We start from the raw sequence: 20,949 nt of genomic DNA, 5'->3' as shown, positions 1-20,949 counted from the left end.
TGTGAACTAACCTCTTTTTCGGAGATGTAGAGTTTCTCTCCTTTTAGCACGACAAATCGGTTCTTCCATATTTCCCTGAACAGTCCTTTGCCACAGTACTTCCGAATCCAGCCGATTTTTTCTGGTTGTGCAGGGTGCTGGCTGGAGTCCTGCAAGCCCTGAGTTTATAAAAAGACCAAAAACAGAGAGACAAAGCGGTGAGAAAAAGGCTGGAGTACATCTGAATGGCTCACCAAGGTACAAAGACGTATTTCACTGAATCTGGACAGCCTAGGTGGAGTCGCCAAGGCACTACCATTTCCTTTGTCATGTAGATTCTTTGTCCCTCCATGCAGGACTTTGCATCAAGTGAGGCCGAGGAAAGTCTGAAATGATCCTTTAACCATTCAGCGTGAAAACAGATTTGTCGCAGGCTGTGAACTAGGCTGAATAATGGATTTGGGAAAGATTTTGATCAAGCAGTGCAAGCTGAGGCAAAAAAAGGCATTAGAGGGGCTGAGAGAGAACCAACCGCTCTGCAATAAACCATTGCTATAAGTGCATTTAAGGAAACTGGCAGATCCTACTAACCTATTACATCAAGTACACAAAACACTAAGTATAGAACCACAGAACAATTCATATACTGTGTAATGTAATACCGAAATGTTACGATATTGATTTTCGTAGGGGGTAAAACTTAAACCGAGCGAGATTAAAAAAACTGTCAAAAGCCAAAATCTGGAAGTTTTGCAGGTTTTCATTAATTTTACCAATTTTTTCAATACTACATAATACAAACTGTATAAATGTTTATTGTCATGCTTTTCAAATTATTGAATTTTTTTTACTTTTATTTAGCCATATACCATAAGTGTTTTTTCCTTGCCTTTTTTGGCCTCATTTTTTCAGTTTTTAAATATTCTGTGCACACCTAACTCTAATACAGTTAAAACATAACTAGCTAACCTAGCTAGCAAATTTGCTGTTCGTTTCAGACAATGTTCAGCATTTTTCAAGTCAAAAAAATTTTATTAATCTGTATCTTGCCTGAAAATCGGTTTTCTATCTGGTTAACAATATTAATACTGTTGCTTGGTAACCTAGGTTAGCTGAGTTAACTCTTTCTAACGCTAGCTTACTAAATAAATAAACATAATAGGACAGTTTCTTTAAAACAGGCTGTAAAATCAAATTATCACCAGTCTGGATACAGATACCACACCATGTTAACTTATTTACTTGCTTACTTACTTATCTTTAATATAATGTTACATGTCTTATTAATATGTGTCCAAAATAGTGTGGCATACAAGCAGGTCATACATAAAAATATGTATATGTGCAAGAATACGTATATTGTATATATATATTTTTACATTTTTGTTGTAAACGTACCAAAGCCTAATGTATTAATCTGTTGCCTTTAGTGCCGTTATACCACTTTTGTTAGTTTTGTGAACTAAATGATTCCTGATGAAGCAGTCGGTTCTCATCTATGGTCTTGAAGACCTCCATCTACTGTGCATGTTTTAGGTGCCTCATTGGTCTAAAACAACTGATAACAAACTGAAATTCATATCATTTTGTTATCAAAAGGTGAAAATCTAAGTTTAAGTTTGCTGTATTCACAGGGGTTAGTGTGACGTTTAGCAGTTAAATTTTCTGACTTTATCAAGCTAAATTCGAAAATAGAAAATTGTGTATAAAACTTAGTCATTTTTTTCCATTCAGTTGAGTGAAGAAGAAATTAGATTTATTCCATTTTTTTAATTATATAATTTTTGCCTTTAGCAAACAGGTTTTCTGGAAAAAATGAAAAGGTAAATCTTTTTCATATTTTCAGATTTGTCATTTTTTCCTGAAAATCCAATTGTGAGGTTCAGAGATGAAAAAACTAAAATTGTAAAATGGATGAAAACTTGTTTCTTGTACACAGCACTTCATTAAAAAAAAGCAAATAATGAATTTTTACATACAATTTTCTATTTTTGTATTTAGCCTTAAACTTAAAATAAACGTTACACTGACCCATATGGACTCACAAGCTTCAAAAAATGTGAAATATAAATAAAATAAAAATATTTAAAATATATAATTAAAGTCACAGACGGTTAAAATTGAAGTGATACCGCGGTAAATTCTATTGTACTGTATCGCAGTATTGAACTGGATGAGTATCGCCCAGCACCGTTAGTTAGTTAGGTTAGTTAGCTCAGCGGACATCAGCGCGGGGGCTAAGCAGCGGCTCCACTCCGCTCAGAAGAGCCTCCAGAACAACACAAAGAGCCCCGATAGTTAAAGACCCCGCAGCGCGGGCAGTCAGCAGCCCTACCCGCTTTGTTGAATTGTTCTTCTTCATGGCGAGCTCTCCCTCCTCGGAGTTCCCTCCAGATAACCCCGCTCCCTCAGCCCTGTCCGTCTCTGCTTTTCTCCTGACCAGTCCAGCCTCTGGAAGAAAGAGGAGCCGCGGTGAAACCAGTGAAACCAGCGCCCCGGTGGTGTCGTGTCTCTCCCTCTCTCACACACACCGCCGCCGCCGCCTCTCTCTGCCCTGTCTTCCCCCGCTCTCCGGCTCTCCACTCCGGGGGGCTCAGCATTCAGCTCCCGCTCTCACCGTCCGCGTCTCCTCACCCAAACACAACAATAGAAAACTGCTGTTCAGGAGAGAACACGCTACAGGAGCGCTGCCATCTCCGCCTCCACTTCTCCTCCTCCACCCGTTAGAAGTGTCCTCAGACTTATACTGGTTTGAAGGAACTTGCGGCGCTGGCTCCTCCACAGCTCCCCCTGTGGGTCCACTCTGAACACAAAGACACAAAGAGCTCATGCCCACATAAAGCTCTGGAAAAAAAATAAGAGAACACTTTAGTTTCTAAATCAGTTTCTCTAATTTTGCTATTTATAGTTAAATATTTGAGTAAAATTAACCTTGTTGTTTCATTCTATGGGCAACATTCCTCCCAAATTCCAAATAAAAATATTGTCATTTAGAGCATTTATTTGCAGTAAATGAGAATTTGCTGAAATAACAAAAAAAAAAAAAAAAAAAAATGCAGAGCTTTTCATGCATCTTGGTATATTCTCCTCCACCAGTCTTACACACTGCTTTTGGATAACTTTATGCCAATCCTGGTGCAAATATGCAAGCAGTTCAGCTTGGTTTGATGGCTTGTGACCATCCATCTTCCTCTTGATTATATTCCAGGTTTTTAATTTGGTAATTTTTTAAGTGGTCTCTTATTTTTTCCAGAGCTGTATATGCATAATGCTTATGTTAGCTACTTTGCTGGGAGTCAGTGCTAGTGCTTTCTTCCTGGTCCATTTAGCTTGGGGCCCCCAAATCCACATAAATTGAAACTGCCCTGTTTGTATCTGTTCAATTTCAGAAAAGGTAAAATTTAGTACAGGGTAAATACTAGACATATACTAGGGATGGGCAACATTTTCAGCGATATGACAACATTTGATTTTTCAGAAATAATTTAAAGAATATACTACTGCAACAAAATGAATATTAAAATGTATTTTGTAAAAACACAAGAGTTTCATAAATTCCGTAGAAACAAAAAGTCTATAAAGGTTGTCCTTTTTTGTAAACAGTACAGTTACAAATACTCTGATTTTGTATAAAACAATAAATATGTAACAAAATAAAAAAATTTAACAAAAATGAAGTAATCTAACACCAAAAATCTGCCACAAAAGAGTAGCATAATAAGTGCATGCATATAAACGGCAAACATTTTAATACAGGAAATAGCAAAAGCAATACAAAATAGACCTGCTTTTAAGAATAACCACCAGCATGGGCTTCATGACCTAGTTGGTTGACCATTTTTTCAACCATCTTGAACATCAAAGGCTACCTTGACCATCTGAAAACAGCAACGAGAAAAAGCTACAGTCACATATTGCTGAATTGTTTTTACAATAGTATAGTTTTACTTTTATACTTTCTCACAAACTTCGAGACTTTAATGATGCTAAGGTGGAGTCTATGACATGACAATCAAGGCAAGTTTACTTAGTACCTAAATGACCAATGACCCAACTTTTTTGAAATGTGTTCCAGGCCTGAAATGCAGGAGTTGATGTATATTTACAAATAAAATGAAGTTGAGCAGACATAACATGAAATATCTTGTTCATACTGTCTGTAAAATCAAATGTAAGAATTTTAATTACATACTGAAAATAAAAATAAAAACCTGTTGAAATGATTTATTGTGGAGAAAAAAAAAATATTCCTTCACAGTGGTGTCTATAACACAAGTATAACCATTTTATTTACTATCCAAACCCACCAGTGATCTAACACTAGGTTTTAAAAGTTTTAAAAATAATCTTCATAGTAAAACAGGGCTTGAAAAAAAAAATGATACTATATTACCCCATAATTTTCTTCATGTATCTCTCCATGCAGGTGTGTTTAACATAAATATCACACTAAAACCATTTCAAGATTATTGTAAAACAATGTTTTTTGATTCATAGGATTCACTGAATATGTCAATTTACAATACCAAATTAAGGTTTAAACCATAATGACTAGGAATGAAGAGGAAGCAGAATGGAAAAAGTACCTTTTGGAGCTTTTTTAAGAGACCATGTCATTTATGACTAACTACAATAATGCAAACCATGCACTCTGGGTTATGTCAAATGCATTGTGACAAGTGACATCAGTAGACTCTATTTCAACAGTTTTTGTTCCTCAAACTAGATGTGTGACGATCATTGTGGAGCTAATGTTGGCGCAATATGGTTCCTTTTTCCCAAATGTATTGATAATTATTTAACTACATACTGTAGATTATTTACATATATCATTTAATTAGAAGGTTAAAAACACACAGAGAATTTAAATTAAGAATTTATAAAATATAAAATAAAGAAAAAGATAACAATAGTAAAAGTAAAGGAAGATGGTAAGAATGAAAAAAATGATAAAATGAATAAATAATAATGAACTTAGAACATAAGAATAATAATATAAAACATAAAAAAAAGTAATAATAAATAAATAATTAAAAAAGTACGAATAAAAGACAAACTTATATATATATATATATATATATATATATATATATATATATATATATATATATATATATATATATATATATAGCTAAAGACATTTTATTTTTTTATTTACTATACAAAACATTCAGCTAGAAGCATTCAACTTTTCTGACATCTGGATCCCTACCATTGTTAATTATTCTGACCCAGTAGGTTTGTCTAGAACTGAATTTTCCTCAGTAAAATATTTAAAATTATTGTTTGTGTTATGCAGGAATTTGAAAATTCTTTGGAGTTTGTCTATATTTTCGCATTCAGAAATGTGATTATTATAAACCCACATTTGTTGTGACACTGTTGTCAACTGTAAAGCAATAACAAGCATAACATTATAATCTTGTTTCTGACGTGGTGGTGGTGTGTTAGTGTGTATTATTCCGGTTACAAGTGGATCAGACACAGCAGTGCTGTTGGAGATTGGAGGGGGTCATAATGTTATGCTCGTTGGGTGTATAACCTATTTATAAATGGAGACTGATAATCTGTAATCCTCCACTGTAAACTTAAGCATATTGAATAACTGTCTAATTGTGTCCATGCCATTCGTGTCTTTCTCTAGATCAGGTTGACTTCCTGTTTGTGTCTCTTTATGCCATGTCTTTGTGTTTTTAAATGGTTTAGCTTAGTTAAAGAGTTCAAGAATGCTGAGTTAAATGTAACTAGTCTTGTGGGTAAGTTAAGTCTTGTGGATGTACTCAGTACTGTGGTTTTTGCTGTATAATGACATTTCCTGAGTAAAAGTTTCACTAATTCAGTGGACTGCTAACATTAAAACCTAAAGTAATCACAACAATGGTATCAGAGCAATGACACCCACTAATCCAGCACAGAGGAGGAATTAGGAAGAACCACTGCCCCAGTTTCAGCAGGGATATTGCACAACCATGCTGGAAATCAGCTTATGGCCTGACCTCTCACAAGCCAGTCAATTACTGGAAAATAACACACAAAGGTTGGCCTTAGTTTTTAGGTTAGAGGAGGTGAACAAGAGAAATTATTTTTGGTTCTTTTTAAGAACCAGGTTTGTTAAAGAGCTGTGTGTGTGTGTGTAAAGAAATTTTTAAAAAGTGATTGTTACAATTTTAAGGGCCCTATTTTGTGCTCTATAATGCACCGGTCAATTGTGGATCACACAGCTGGATTTAGGTGTGTCTTCATGCTCAAAAAACATGTACTAATTTATCATTAATTATTAATCATGTGTGTGTTTTGGGCATAGAGGGAAATAAACCAATAAGTGTGTCACATGCCATTTCCTTTAGGAACCAGGTGCACTCTGACTTTGGAGCGTTCGTATCCTAACAGCACTGAACTTTGTGCATTTCAGTACAGGATACTGACCTGCCAATATGCTCAAAAGAATGCACGGCGAACCAGGCCCAATACCTAAGCTAACAGATGCCTGTGCAACCAGCATCACAATGTGAGAGATGAGGTTGGGGAGAGAGAGTTTGCATAGCATACATTCTGTGGTTTCATTTGCCTTTTGCATACACACCACAACTGAATGCCCCTTTTTTAAACAACCAATCACAGCTGATCTCACATAGTGTCTTCGTTCGCTGAGTTCAAACAGCTTTCCTGTGCTCAACATGATAAGTAAAACCTGTCTGAAATTGCTGTTTTTTTTTACAACTACATCACATTGAATGTCAATACTGGACTGAACTGAGAAATATATTCAGCTACAATCACAGCAACTCCAGAGTTAACACATATTTTATTGAAACGTTTGTTCATTTTTTTTGTAGTGACTTAGTAGGAAATATGCATTATTTGAGACAACCAATAAATTATTCTATACAATGTCAATACAGTCAATGTTTTTTACTCACTGTTTTCAACTCACTGTTTTCTTAGACTTAACTACATGGTAAATGTAGCAACCTAGCTAACAAGCAAAGGCTCTCTGAACACTGACTTACCTTATCTGTGATTCGTTTAGACAAGTTGTGCAGTTTCATCCATGTTTCTGAGTCTTGTGATAGTTACCTGTGTCTTTCTTCAGCCTCTTCTTTGCATTTTCTGGGTGCTTTTTCCAGTTTGCACTTATTACTAATTGCTTTTTTTTTTTTTACGTAGGTGTGGTTATGCTATAGGTTGAGGGGGCATGTATGTGATTGGTTAATGGTTAATGATTCTTCGGGTACTGTGGACCACTGCACAACTCAATATAAGAATACTTTAATCAGGTTCAATTTCAGGTTTCAAGTTTTTAGCAGCCCACACACAGAATAGCCCATTGGGAATTGCCCCGGTGCTCCCCAAGACCAGTCTTTCCCTGCTGATTGTCAAAGCAAAGCAAACACAAAATCCACAAGAAGTATACTGAGGCTATTAGTCTGCTGAGCCTCTGCACTGTTTTGTTTAATTCAAGTGTTTGTACAAAAAAGTAAATCAAATCCTAGATTTGTTTTTAAGAAAAGTCATATAGACATCTGTGTCAGACTTTTTTTTCAATTTTTCTCACTATAAGACGCACCAGATTATAAGGCGTACTATCAATGAAAGTCTATTTTCATACATAAGGTGCACTGGATTGATTATAAGGGGCAATTTAAGACACTATAAGGAACTTCTAATTCAGCAGGTCTCGCCACTGGGTGGTGGTGAAGGGTTAGCTAACTTAGTTAAGTAAAGCTAAGCTAAGTTAACAAAACTGTAATAAAACAAATTAAGACTTTTTTTTTTTCAAACGAGCGCTGGATATTAATCTAAACAGATTTTCTCCCTGAAACTGTTTATTTGAGTGAGTAAAGCGCTTCTGTTTATTGACAGAAAATAAACAGAATTTCTCAAGCACTAAGACTGGAGTGTTAGCATTTGCGGCTAACCGACAGCGCTACACTGAGGAACCCTGAGTGCTCCGGTAAGCCAGGGGGATATTAGCTAGTGGTTCGTCCCATGTAGCTTGTTTTAACACAGTTTAACACACAGGCTACAGTCCGATACACTCACCTCTAAACAGCAAAAAGCTAGCATTGTTAGCGGCCAATGCTAATGGTGCTCCAGCAGTGCAGGCCTCTGAGGGATTCTCACCTCTGAGGGAAATAGCCGTTAGCGACTAATGTTAAGCCTTGAGGCTGGAGAACAAAACTGAAACTCCTGTATAACGCTGTACTTCAGTGAAGTGGCTTTACTGCTCTTTACAACCTGACTGGTAAAATTAATTAATAAGGTGCACTGAATAAGGCGCACTGATGATTTTTTGGAAAAAAATATGGCATGCGTTTTTAACCTGATTTTGCTGACAGTATGTCAAGCACTGCAGGTGATTACAGTGCAGTGTGCTCCTTTTGTCCAGCTCTAGTAACAGTCTGTCTGCACAGCTGTAGAGCTTCTGCTCTCTCTAAACACATACAGCTTCCTCCTCCTCCTCTTGTGTGTTCAGACTCTGATAAGATCAGACCCACTTATGAAGTGCTCATGTCTGCATCTCCCTCTGTTGCAAGAGAAAAGGTCGCACCTATAAATAGAAGGTGGTCTTCTGACAGAGCTGTCAGTCATCAGGTGCTGTGCTGGCAAGCAATCACATTTGTGCGGGCCATCTATGAGTTTTACTCTTCTCCACGATTTGCTCATTAGTATTAATCAGGCTCAGAGAGCTCAGAAAACTCAGTTTAACAGCAGACATTACTAAGCAGTGATCTGAGGAGGCTCTCTGTGAGCATGTCAAGAGTGCACAATATCCAATACCCTACAGTCTTCAGTAATGTATGCAGACAGTAAATTGTGCTTAAAAGTAAATAAATTGAGATGCAATCAAAGGATTGATGGGAAACCATAAATAGCTAGTTCTCTCTTACCAACAGTTGTTGCCCACTGACAGAGTCCTTATTCACCCTTCAACCCAACACCAGGAGGGTAAACAATTCCCCAACAGTTGAACCACCATAACAAAACACACACATAACACTCACTCCAAACTCCCTTTAAAAAGACATTAAAGCAATATTATGCAAGAACTGGTATATCTTTATCCTGGGCTACCTTTACAGTTGGGAAGTGTAATTCATGCTCTGAGTTACACATCAAATATATGCATTTCTGGACAAGCTGAGCGACACAGAACAGTCACTTTAAATGCAATTTATGTTAACAGGCATTACTGCATTGTCTAGCATTATGCTTATTAATGAGGGCAGAGGGAGGGCAAAAGTAACCATCCAGATAGATCACCTCTTCTAGATGGCTGTGATGATCAGTAGACAGACTCACAGACAGCTCTTTTGGTAGTGGGTGAGTTCTACCTCCATGTTTTGACCCTGAGAGAGGGGGCAGCATTTCAGGTCCTGCAACACTGGCCAGAACGACAAAGATTTAGGGTGAATTCAGACCCCTGTACAAAAGTGCTGCTGCAGAAACTAGGGGGCAGGTGGTCTGCGTTCATACACCTATTTAGGCCAAAAGAGCTTGTACAAAAGCAGCAAGACCAGGGGGGCTGGTGGTTGGTTTTGATTAGTATTTTGAAGGAAAGAATATGCCCAATATACAGAGATCAAAGGAACGAAATGTCATCTGCTGGCTTCATGTCAACATCCACACTTATGTCAAGTCCAAAGTCAGCGCAGCATCTAGCAATACATTTTACAGCACATTTAACACTGGATCTCCATGGAAATGTTCACCAAAAGTGTAATTACGGTGTGTAGCAGTGGACACATAGCTATTTTATTAAACGCGAGGTGAAGAATCTCAGAAATGTGCATCCAGACGGGACTAAAATTACCAGGCGATCATAGAGTTCAGCGAAAAACAGTATGTAATTAATTCTGTCATTTTCTCAGAAGACTTCTGAGGAAAACAGAGACATGATCTTTCCGGACAGGAATAAAATTACAGAGCACCCCCTATAAAAGATAAAATTACCCCAGGAGCCCCTGAGAAACTAATCCTGTCCGGATAGGGCTTTTGAGCAACCCTTAACGAATGCACATTTCTGAACAAGCTGAAAGAATCTACAGACTGAGAGACTGCCATCTAAGAAATTAACCTCTTCTCCATATTTAACACTTTTCATCTTGAATACAATTAGCAGTTTACCACATGGACAAAAAATGTGTTCTTACAAAAGGTGTTATGTTCAGATGAGACAAAATGTTTATAGGAGTAAAGAAACATATTAAATCCACAGAGCAGTACCAACTGTAAACCATGGAGGAATCATTAACTACATAAAATAATAAATTCTCAATTATTTTTTCTCTTCTGACACTTTTGGCATAAAGAATAAAGACTGTTCTTCACTTTGTAATGTAAATTGCTAAAAATGGTGACTTTAACTTATTCTTATCTGACTGATTTCCTTTCACAAAGTTTCTCTTAAGCTAAAGAGCTTCCACTTCTGGAAATTTGCCTACCTGTCCTGATATTTGAATGCACATGGTCAGACGCTTTTGTTTCCAGGCTGTTTGATTAATTTTGAGTGAATTTGGTTTGGAAGTTGTACGTGTCCTTTTTCCTAAAGAGGGCTCACGTAAAGTGCAAATGGCATGTAAATAATGATGATCCTATAGTAAAATCTCCTCAATCTCTTCTTTGAGGTCTTGTACATCTTTATATCTATATTATTGTATTGTACACATAGTGTCTCCCATTCTCCTTTATTATATCTATTATCTGTACTTGCTGTAAAATTGGGAAGGAGAGTAACGTAATTTCAATTCTCTGTATGTCCTGTACATATGCAGTATTGACAATAAAACTACTTGACTTGACTTGACTTGACTTGACTTAACTCATCCAGTGGAACATCACCGGGGGAAATCTCAAATCTCAACTACCTCTTCTGTCAGACTAAACAATAAATGGGCAGAATATATAGTCAATACTAAATGAATGACACAGAGATGCAGTGTATGTAACTGGTCTGAGGCAGGGAGCAGGAGAATCTGGTGGTCAGTAACAGTAGTTCAGATCTGACTATAACAACCTAACTGAAAGGGGAGAGCCAGAAGGTAACATATACATGAGGGCACCCTGATACACTGACATCCATACACTCCACAATCCGCAATCCTAAGTGATCAAGTGATGGGAAGTGATGGGATGACACCAGCATCTTAGTTTACCACCATTTCTTATATCCATGAGCCCCTGGACCTGCAAACTTTCGCTAAAAGAAAAAATATGCTTATGAAAGCTGAATAATACTTGTCAGTTTTCAGAATAGACTTGAAGATTGAGACTGTGCTTGAGTAGTAAGTTACTAGTAAGAACCAGCACCCTGCAATTTAGGGAATTGTAAAGTCTAGTAACAAAACATTAAGTCTCATGGGTACTCAAAGAGCCTGCGTATAGATTTATATATCAATATATTTTTTATTGCTTAATATGGAACTAACTGTAACTGGAAGCCCGATAACCATCAGGTTTTAGGGACATAGAGTTTCCAGCAAACAAAGGCACTGCCACTGTGATCCAAGGATAGCTTGTTCGAACTCTGGGTCATGCTTCTAGTCATCAGCAGCCAGAGTCAGAGAGAGAGTGCAATTGGCCTTGCTTTCTCTGGATGGGTAGATTATGCTCTCTTCCCTCATAATTCCGGTCAGATGTCGGTCAGTTCGAAAAAGATACAGTGGCTGGTTTCATCCTCTCAGTGATGGGGGGAGTCCTAATGAGTTGGTTGGGTAATTGTCCTTTCAAATAAAATTCTAAGAAAATGAACTATCCATGCTGAACATGAGAAATGACCATATCTTTGATTTAAAGTGCATTTTTACCCTGGTCAAATGAAAACCTCTTTTTTATATAGTTACCTCCACCCCTGGGGCCACCTTCAGGCTGTTTTCTCTTAGCTAATGAGGTAAATTTTGTATAATGGTTGACTTCTTGGCCTCATAGTTGCAGGCTGTAGGAGCAAGTTTCTAAGTGTGACATTATGAATGCTAAACACTGTGGAGTTCACACTCGCTTTACCACACCATTATACTGTTGTTGTGCAGGTAATTAAGGAGGACTAATTGTATACTTTGAGTGTATCCACCTTTAGTTTTGGGTTTCGTTTGCTAAAAGGATTTGATTAGTTAGTTTCTAGCTAAATCATAAATATAACTTAAAGAAAAGCTGACATATAGCGCCTGGCCAAAAAAAAAGTAGCCGCCTGGATTTAGCTAAGTAAATGAACGGGTATTGCTGCAGTTGGTCAGGTCTGGGACCAGCAACAGTATGTGCTGAAAGAATAAAGTCAGCTGACTACCTGAATATACTGAATATAGACCAGGTTTTTCCATCAATGGATTTTTTTTCTTTCTTGATGACATGGGCATATTCCAAGATGACATTATCAGGATTCATGGGGCTGGAATTGTGAAAGAGTGATTCGGGGAGCATGAGATCATCATTTTCACATATGGATTGTTCTCCACAGAGTCCAGACCTTAACCCCATTGAGAATCTTTGGGATGTGCTGGAGAAGACTTTGTGCAAAGGTCAGACTCTACCATCATCAATGCTGCTGCAAGATCTTGGTGAAAAATTAATGCAAAACTGGATTGAAATAAATCTTGTGACATTGCAGAAGCTTATCGAAACAATGACACAGTGAATGTGTGCAGCAATCAAAGCTAAAAGGAAATTTTAGAGTGTGTGCCTTTTTTTGGTGGCCAGGAAGTGTATTTATGTGAAACAAATTAGAGTATTTTTTTAGGATCATCCAAAATACCTTTTTTGTGTGATTGTACATTGTTTTTAACTACTAGAAGCTTACATGTTTGCAATATGTAGGGCATTCCTAACTAGCAAAATATGTTAGGAGTCTGAAGTCCTTGGAATGGTAGAGCTGAGGTTTTGTGCTTTGGCTTTAAATTCTAGAGTGGCCTCTCGGCAGCGCATATATACACACTTACACACTCACTCAGACATTCAAGCTGACTCAACAGAAAAAGCAGCCTCAACAACAAACCCAGTCCTACCCCACTGGCCAGTCCTCCACTTCCGTGTTTAATTGTAACAGGAGGAATGTGTTACAACCACATGTGTTTCTTTTTAAAAGAAATTCAGCTATGAGGGCAAAATGAGACACACATCAGTCTCTCTACTGTGTGGATACCTTACACTAGCAAATGAAAGATTCAGTGAAACCCCATCTCCTGTATAATGCCGGCTCCTTGAGCGAGTCTGTGAATGACGACACTGTAGGTAGTTAAATGTCACTGCAAGTGGATTCATGAAACGGTGCTGTGAGCGTAAATGTGGTTTGTTTTTAGTTGTTATTGATGTGCTGTTCAGAAGACTAGATGTATTGGAGAACTGTGGGCAGATATCCAGCAAAGTCTGGTGTATTCCTTTCTCTAAAACATCCACAAAACATGGATTTTAACTGGTGAGCTGAATTAGTTGTCCTTGGTCAGGAAAACCACAAAAGTCTGCAGGAGTCCCACCATCTACATCAACAAAGTTCTCTTCCATTGAGTCAGAAGAACATAACTAAGTTTGGTTGAGACTTTATTGTGAACTATAGATGTTGGACTCACTTGTGAAGAGCTCTGAAATGGTTATATATTCACAAAGTAAATATATACAGCTCTGGAAAAAATAAGAGACCACTTAAAAATGAGTTTCTTAGATGAATGAAAACTGTTATTAATAACCCAGGTTACCCCACCAAATATTGATTTCTGAGACCACAATCATCCAGACTTTTCTCTGTCCTGGCACCAAGGTGGGGGAACAAAGCAGCAGAGTCACTTGTTGTCTTTAAATGCAGACTAAAGATCCCATAATTTCCAATGTTTGATATTATCACTTATTTTCTAGGTATCCACATGGACTTAGCAGCATGCATCTAGTTTAATGTCTCTTTTGAGACTAGCCTGTAAAACTAGGTAAGGTTATTTCAAACAACAAAGCAGTTTTGTTAGTCGCTCTGGAATAAGGACATCGGCTAAATGCCTTAAATGTAAATATACTAAATTTAAATGTAATCTTTGATCATTTAACCAAGTTTGGGCCTAACATCCTTCTGTGATTCACTCTCCTCAAAGAGGCTAGTGATGAAGTAGCTGTTGCTAAAGAATTTATTGACATACTGTTGAGTTCAGAAGGTACATGTAGATTACTTTTATTTGTGTTAAAATATGGATTAAATCTTACAATTCGCTTTTAGTCTTTGCCCCCTCTCTCCTCTTCTTTTGCATATTTCTCTTTCTTTGTTTTTCTTTCTCTATTATTCTCTCCCTCTTTCTCTCTTTATCTGAATCACACACACCCTACATGCACACACACCATTGCTACCTTTGTGAAGATGTGATAATTGCAGTGTTTCTTCTCATAGCTTTTGTTTGTTAAGGTCTTGTTAAACAGTAGAAGTTATTTTACTGTTTGTGTAGAGAGCTGTGTTGTGGTCGCATTAATTTCCTGCATAAAGGTTTCTGTGTCCTAGTTTTGTCATGTTCAATGTGATAGCTCTCTCTAAAACCTTAACCTTAGATTGTAATTTAAGTAATCATCAAACAATAAGTCATTATCAGAACATTAAAAAAGTTTACTCCAGCCAATGCGTACCAATGCGTATATATTATTTATTTGGCAGCATGATAATTTTGACTTTGACTTTTGATTTTGAATATTGTCATGGTTAATCTGTAAATATATTTTTTTTGTTGTGTTTAAAATGTTTTTACAGATAATTTACAGATAATGTTTTACACATTATTTTCTCAGAAACCTAATACTGTTGCCAAGTTTTGTAAAACTTAGCTTCCATTTTAATTTTAGATATAAAGTACAGATAAAATATCTGGAGAATTTGGGCTATGTAATCAGGTCCAGAGCTGCTATTTCACACAACTGGAGTTTCTGAGTGAGGTTCTGTGTTTTGACCACAGGAAATGTTCAGCGTAGTTTAGGCAAGGGGCGTGGCCTGTATAGCGCATGCAGGAGCCACAGCATGACACAAAAAGTACTCTGCAGAAATAGGATATGAGCCTTGGTTTCTATTACCTTCTGACTAGTACCTCCACACATGGGCTCATTTGGACATTACCCAGGCAGGATAAAGTCCGGGTAATGTCCTCTACAACTGATCCAAACAGTTGAATTTACACATAAAGCTCTTCAAAGCAATAATCCAGAAAAGTGTCGCAGTATTGTTCCTGTGCATGTGAATGAAATCATAGCATTATTGTTAAATTTCAATATTTTGCAAATATAGAAAACATTGAAATAAATCCATGCAAGCAATTTCTATGAAACACTGAAATATACTGCATTAACCAACATGCAGGTTCCTAGTTTACATCAGTGCAACAATAATCTCACTGTGAATGGTACAAGCCCAGATATGTGAGAAGGTCCCACTTTATCTGGATTATATAAGAGTATTGATGGATTAGAGTGAAAATAATGGAGGGCAGACTGTACCAGTCTTTTAATAATGCTATTGTAATTCAACACAGTGCTTTTACATATCAGGCCATTTAAAGATTTACAGATGCCATACAACTGTAGGAGTGAATGAATTATTGAATTTTATCTTGTTTACATAACCACAACACAAAGTACATGTAATTATGTGACAATATGTTATGTGACAATATGTGACTGTGGGGGTTTGGTGTGTGAACTGAGATTTATGTTACTTGGGGTACAGTTCAGTACAGCTCCCAAGCCAGGTCCCCCCTGCAGCTTAGGTAAATGATGAAGATGAGGGTCGTCATAGGGTGGAGAAATTAATATTTGGTGGAATAATCGTGGTTTTTAATCACCGTTTTCATGCATCTTGGCATGTTCTCCTCCACCAGACTTACACACTGCTTTTGGATAACTTCATGCTGGCGCAAAAATTCAAGCTGTTCAGCTTGGTTTGATGGCTTGTGGTCATCAATCTTCATCTTGATTATATTCCAGAGGTTTTCAATTTAGTAAAATCAAAGAAATTCATCATTTTAAGTGGTCTCTGCTGTAGATGCTATAACAACTTTTAAATAAACATGTTCATAATTGAAAGGTCCAAAGAACTTTCAGTTGATATACAGAAGGATAATTTACATTATAAACTTAGTATTAAATATTTACTTTAGACTTACTCCTGAATTTGTATAGACTACTCAGAATTACAAAAACTAAATCCTTTCAAGTCAAACATTCTTAAATACTATAATTTTGGGTTAGAGAATGCTCTTAGACTTTTATCGACTGAAACATAAACAGATACCACATTTTCTAATTACATAATTCTATATTAGTTTATAAATAATCACTGTAGCTTTTAGCCAGCATAAATACATTTACAAATGCTTAGCAGCAGAGAAACAGAGTTACAGTAACTTGCTTTGACAGTCTACAACACTGTGACCTGGCAGTAACCCATTACAAAACCTAAGGGAAAACAACCCAGGGAAAATGACTACGTACTTACAATTACACTTATATAGTGCCTTTCTGCCACTCAAGGCACTCAAGGATGCTTACAATTACATTCCACAGACTCAACACACACTAGTGAGAAGCAGCAGCCAATCGCGCACAGCATACTCTCAACTGGAACAACCGTCCACCTGGAGGACTGCATTGGGCACTGAGGAGTTGACCAATCCATATCTGGGCACACAGTCACACACACTTTAACACACCTGGGCAATTTTTTCGGGTATCCAATAACTCTGGGCAATTTAGAATAAACAATTTACCTGATCTCCACCTATATAGGGATTTGAACCCAGAACTCCAGCGCTGGAAGGCGCTAACCACTGCTAACCACTAAGCCACCGTGGCGCCCAACTACGTACCGACGGTGAGTGTCAGTGACGGGAACACAGGCCTGGTATTCAAACAAGTAGTGCCTGGGGCCAATGGGAGAGGTGTGAGTTTTACTCATCGAGGATACACTGCCTCCTCAGCTTCCATGCTGTAGTCCTGTCTGGAGCATGCTCACATTGCACTCTTAGTTAAAACCAAATTAGCTTTTTTTTTTGCTATTTTTTACCTGAGTTACCTGAATTCAAAACAGTCAGTAAAGTAATTTTCTCCCTGTTAGTAACTGGAACTTTAAAGCAACTAGTAAAATTGCATTTTGTTGATAACTTAGTAAAGTTACGACAGATATTACATTTTACATTTCAAAGACAATATTTTAAACATCTGGATCTGAAGCTGTGGTATCTCTCTCTTTTTGGTCGTTCATTTTTATTTTATATGAAGGAGCCAAGATTTATTTTTTTGACAAAGATTGTGTTTAAGACTAGGCTGCCAAGAAGGTCAACCTTTGCTCAAACAAAAGCACTATATTTGGCTTAGTGAGATGCACCTGGATCTTGTAATGCTAGCCTTGAAACTCTACTCTGTACACCCATCAATTATGGAGTGAGCCAAGAACAGGAACATTCAGTCACACTCTCTTCTCTAAGAACCATCTTCCTAAATATCCCTGGATCCATTCCAGTGCAACACTGATATGACAGTGGTTTCCCCTTCCTCTTGAATGAGTGAGTCTCTTTGTTGTTTTTTGTGCACGCGCTGAGAGAAGCTTGGCATGCGGGCAACATCGAGCAGCATTGCCATTAATCTGGGAACGCGAGGGTCAGCATGTCTTTTCGGAATGTGTATCTTAGCTGTGGGCCGCTCCTCCACACTGCCCAGCGATGAATTATAAGGACTTTTTCCGCTGACTGATGGCCTTTACTGGGTGGTCATGAACTGGGTGGCATTTTTAAATGGGTACCTGTACAGAAAACCTTTCCTGCCAAAAACCTCAGTAAGTGTTGCTTCTATATTTGAGCCTTGGTTTATATGACCTTGAGCCTCATTGTTGGTTATTATGGTTCACAAGGAATTGTCTTTTGCCATTATAGTGCAGGCACTAATCAGTGGTTCCTCTGAGATCTGGGTGCCCCTTGTCAATTATTAAAGCAGCTTTTATTGGTTTGGTCATTATTCATAAGGCTTAAAAAGGCTGTGTCCTCTTCCTCAACCTGTAGTAGAGGCCTGGCTTGCACATCATGCTAATCAAACTAATGCAGACTTCCATCTGCCCCCTGTGGAGGCAGGACAAAAGCCTGATGCCATCTCCTGTCTTACGGAAACACACGCTTCATGCTCTTTACTTCTGCCTCTTGTTTGTTTCACTCTCTCGATCTTAAAGATAAGAGTAGTACGGATGTGGCTCCAGTATCTTACCTCTAATGCTGAAAATAAATAAAATATAAACAAAGAGTAATTGTACATATTCCTTTACATGCACATTATGGACAGAGGTATTGGTACACCTGCTTATTCATTGTTTTTCTAAAATAAAATCCTGCTTTTGTTAGAGTAACTTTGTCTATTTTCCAGGGAAAGCTTTCTACTTGATTTTCAGAGACTTGCTATGAGAATTTGATTGCATTCAGCAACAAGAGAGTTAGTGAGGTCATGGTGTTAGATGGCCAGCTCCCCAACTCATCCCAAAAGTATTGGATGAAGCACTGACGCTCCTGCACCACAGCTGTACACCTCTTTTTTACTCCACAGAATCCTATTCTAGTGGCAGTACTTTTCTATAGTGACTGGACAAGCTGTGCATGTGTATTTGAACATTCGTGTCAGCAGTGTGTGCAACTTAACATGTCTGAATGCTTTTGTTAGAAGGGGTGCACACAAAATTTGGAACATAAAATAAGGCGACCAAATTGTCCAAGCCTGTCACTTGCCGCACCAGCAAAAATAAAGAAAAATTAATTTCAATTGCCATACATATATCAAATAATCAATTAAAAGATCCTATTAAAAGTATAATCATACAGCTCATACTTAATGGGTGTAAAATCAGCATTGAAGCATTCACCATGCCTAGTGCTAATTTTTGTCTAGGTTGGGTTTGAAGCTCCACTGAATGAAACTGTATAATAAGGGAACTGAACTAAAACAGCTTAAAATACTTTTGGGACAAGTTGGATAGTTGTAGCTTTGCAATGATAAAATCAGTTTTCTCAGCATTACGTTTAGATACTTTGGGCCCTGTCTTACACCCTGCGCCTTGTAATGCTCATTGCTATTCTACACTCCGCCAACAGTTTTTGACACCTTGTGCTTGCATTGTTAAAATAGCAACAGTGCTTGTGAATATATCTATGCCGATAGCCGTGGTGGTCTCGAAATTAGGTGGATCAGGTATAAATAATATATAATAAAAAATACGGGTGTGCCACTGTCTGAAAACAACCTAGGCAGACGCCAACAGTCAAACGTTCATTGCTATCATGGTATTGAATTGTCAACCCAGCCAAATGCACAAACGGACACATTGTTACGCTTGTTATACACACACTGACATGCAAGTCTTTGGGTGTGGCTGTTGGCAGTTATGCAAAATTTTACATCAACAAACAAAATAAAAGAACATTATTCTACACAAAATAACGTAAAAAAAAAAATTTATTTATAATTTAATTATTAAATGACCTGCTTGTGCACCTTCACAGAACAAGCAGGTCAGTTTCCTCTGCTGAGAAGTGTTGGAAATGTCTAGGTAGCTGTGCCATTGAAATTGCAATCTAGCAAAATCAGAGCACCCATGGCTCTTAAAAAAAAATAGCAGGTGATGCGCTGATTGGTTTATTACATGTAACACCCAAAACACACCCATGATTAATTAAGATAATTACTACAAGTTTTTGAGTGTTTTGAGTTGTGCATGGCATACTTTTCCCGTTGTTACATAAGCAAAGGCGTACTGACGCGTCCTAAATCAACTTGCGTGGTGCGCCGTAGTTGGCTTGTCTAAAGATTGCTAAAATAGGGGTCCTTATGCTCAACCACTGCTCTAATAATTTAATGCATGAAGACTATATAAAATTAGGAAATTAATCTGTGAATTTGATGCTGAGGTCAGTTTAAGTGTTGTCAACATATTGATATTTGAGGCCATGACAAATATTGACTGTCTGTATATGCAGTATATATGGAGCTTGTAAGTAGTGGCATCACAGCTCTCGTTGTGTTTCATTGGCCACCAATCCAAGGAACATATGTACCTCTTCAAGGCCCATTGCATAATATTATGAGCTGCCATTGAGTCAAATAAAAACTAATGTAGATTCTACAGCAAATGTGTTTTGGTATGTGCTGGATGTCTGCATTGCATTGCATAGAGGGACAATTCTCTATGTATATCAAGTGTTCTTTTTAAGTTTTACACATCATATTCTTATTCATCAAATCCTTATTCGGCTTGCTTAGAGCTACAAGGAAACAGGTAGTAAAAAAGTACCTAGCCTACGCACCAGGAACCAAATTGCCTCCTCAGAGTTGAGTAGTGAAGATATAATACAATAAAAAAGTGTCTATACTCAAAATCACAGAATCACACACAGAAATGTATTTTCATTATCTTGCATTAAACATCCTCTTTCACATGCCCTGTGTGAAAAATGATGTACTGTCGCTTTAAATATATACACAGTGAATGATGTAGGTTTGGCGGTGATGTAATTGAAATCCAGGAATTCCAGCCTGGAGCATAAACTAATAGAGCCAATGTGTCAGCGTTGTGTAATATGGCTCTATGTTTATTTTGCACTGGTAGTGTATAGTAAGCTCCATGCTGCCACTTCAGTTCAGGACACAGCAATGTGATATTGACCAGCTGAGCCGCATTACATCCTTGCAGTTTGAGGTTTGCATGGCTGAGCTTCTCTTTCGCAAGTTGATTTGCATTTGTTTTCCATCTAGAGGCCTGTGCGCAGTGGTGGTCACTGGAAATGGCCAGCGGCTACATTAGGTTAGATAACACAATCAAAGCTTTCGAGATCAATAAAGCTCTCTCTCTCTCTCTCTCTCTCTCTCTCTCTCTCTCTCTCTCACACACACCCTTTCAATTGCTCACTGTACAATGTCATACTGACATTTAGTAAACATCTGAGACTGAAAAAAACCAACAATATTTCCTGAGTGAGACTTGTTTTGATG

General features: G+C 37.6%; 1 protein-coding gene across 1 annotated transcript in view; it reads right to left on the bottom strand.

Annotated features, from left to right (window-relative positions):
- The window catches only part of plekho1b (pleckstrin homology domain containing, family O member 1b), a 37,166-nt gene extending 34,435 nt beyond the window's left edge, over window positions 1-2,731 (bottom strand). Inside the window, exons 1-2 of the mRNA XM_007237277.4 lie at window positions 2,315-2,731; window positions 12-158 (exon numbers count right to left, since the gene is read on the bottom strand). Of these exons, the coding sequence (XP_007237339.3) occupies window positions 12-158; window positions 2,315-2,341 (174 nt within the window). The 5' untranslated portion in view covers window positions 2,342-2,731. The remainder of the gene's footprint in view (window positions 1-11; window positions 159-2,314) is intronic.
- Window positions 2,732-20,949: the final 18,218 nt, after the last annotated feature.

The sequence above is a fragment of the Astyanax mexicanus genome, chromosome 6 (assembly GCF_023375975.1).
Source record: "Astyanax mexicanus isolate ESR-SI-001 chromosome 6, AstMex3_surface, whole genome shotgun sequence".
In the NCBI taxonomy this organism is placed as follows: domain Eukaryota; kingdom Metazoa; phylum Chordata; class Actinopteri; order Characiformes; family Acestrorhamphidae; genus Astyanax; species Astyanax mexicanus.
The sequence above is the reverse complement of the archived record's forward strand: the minus strand, read 5'-3'. Positions and strand labels throughout refer to the sequence as shown.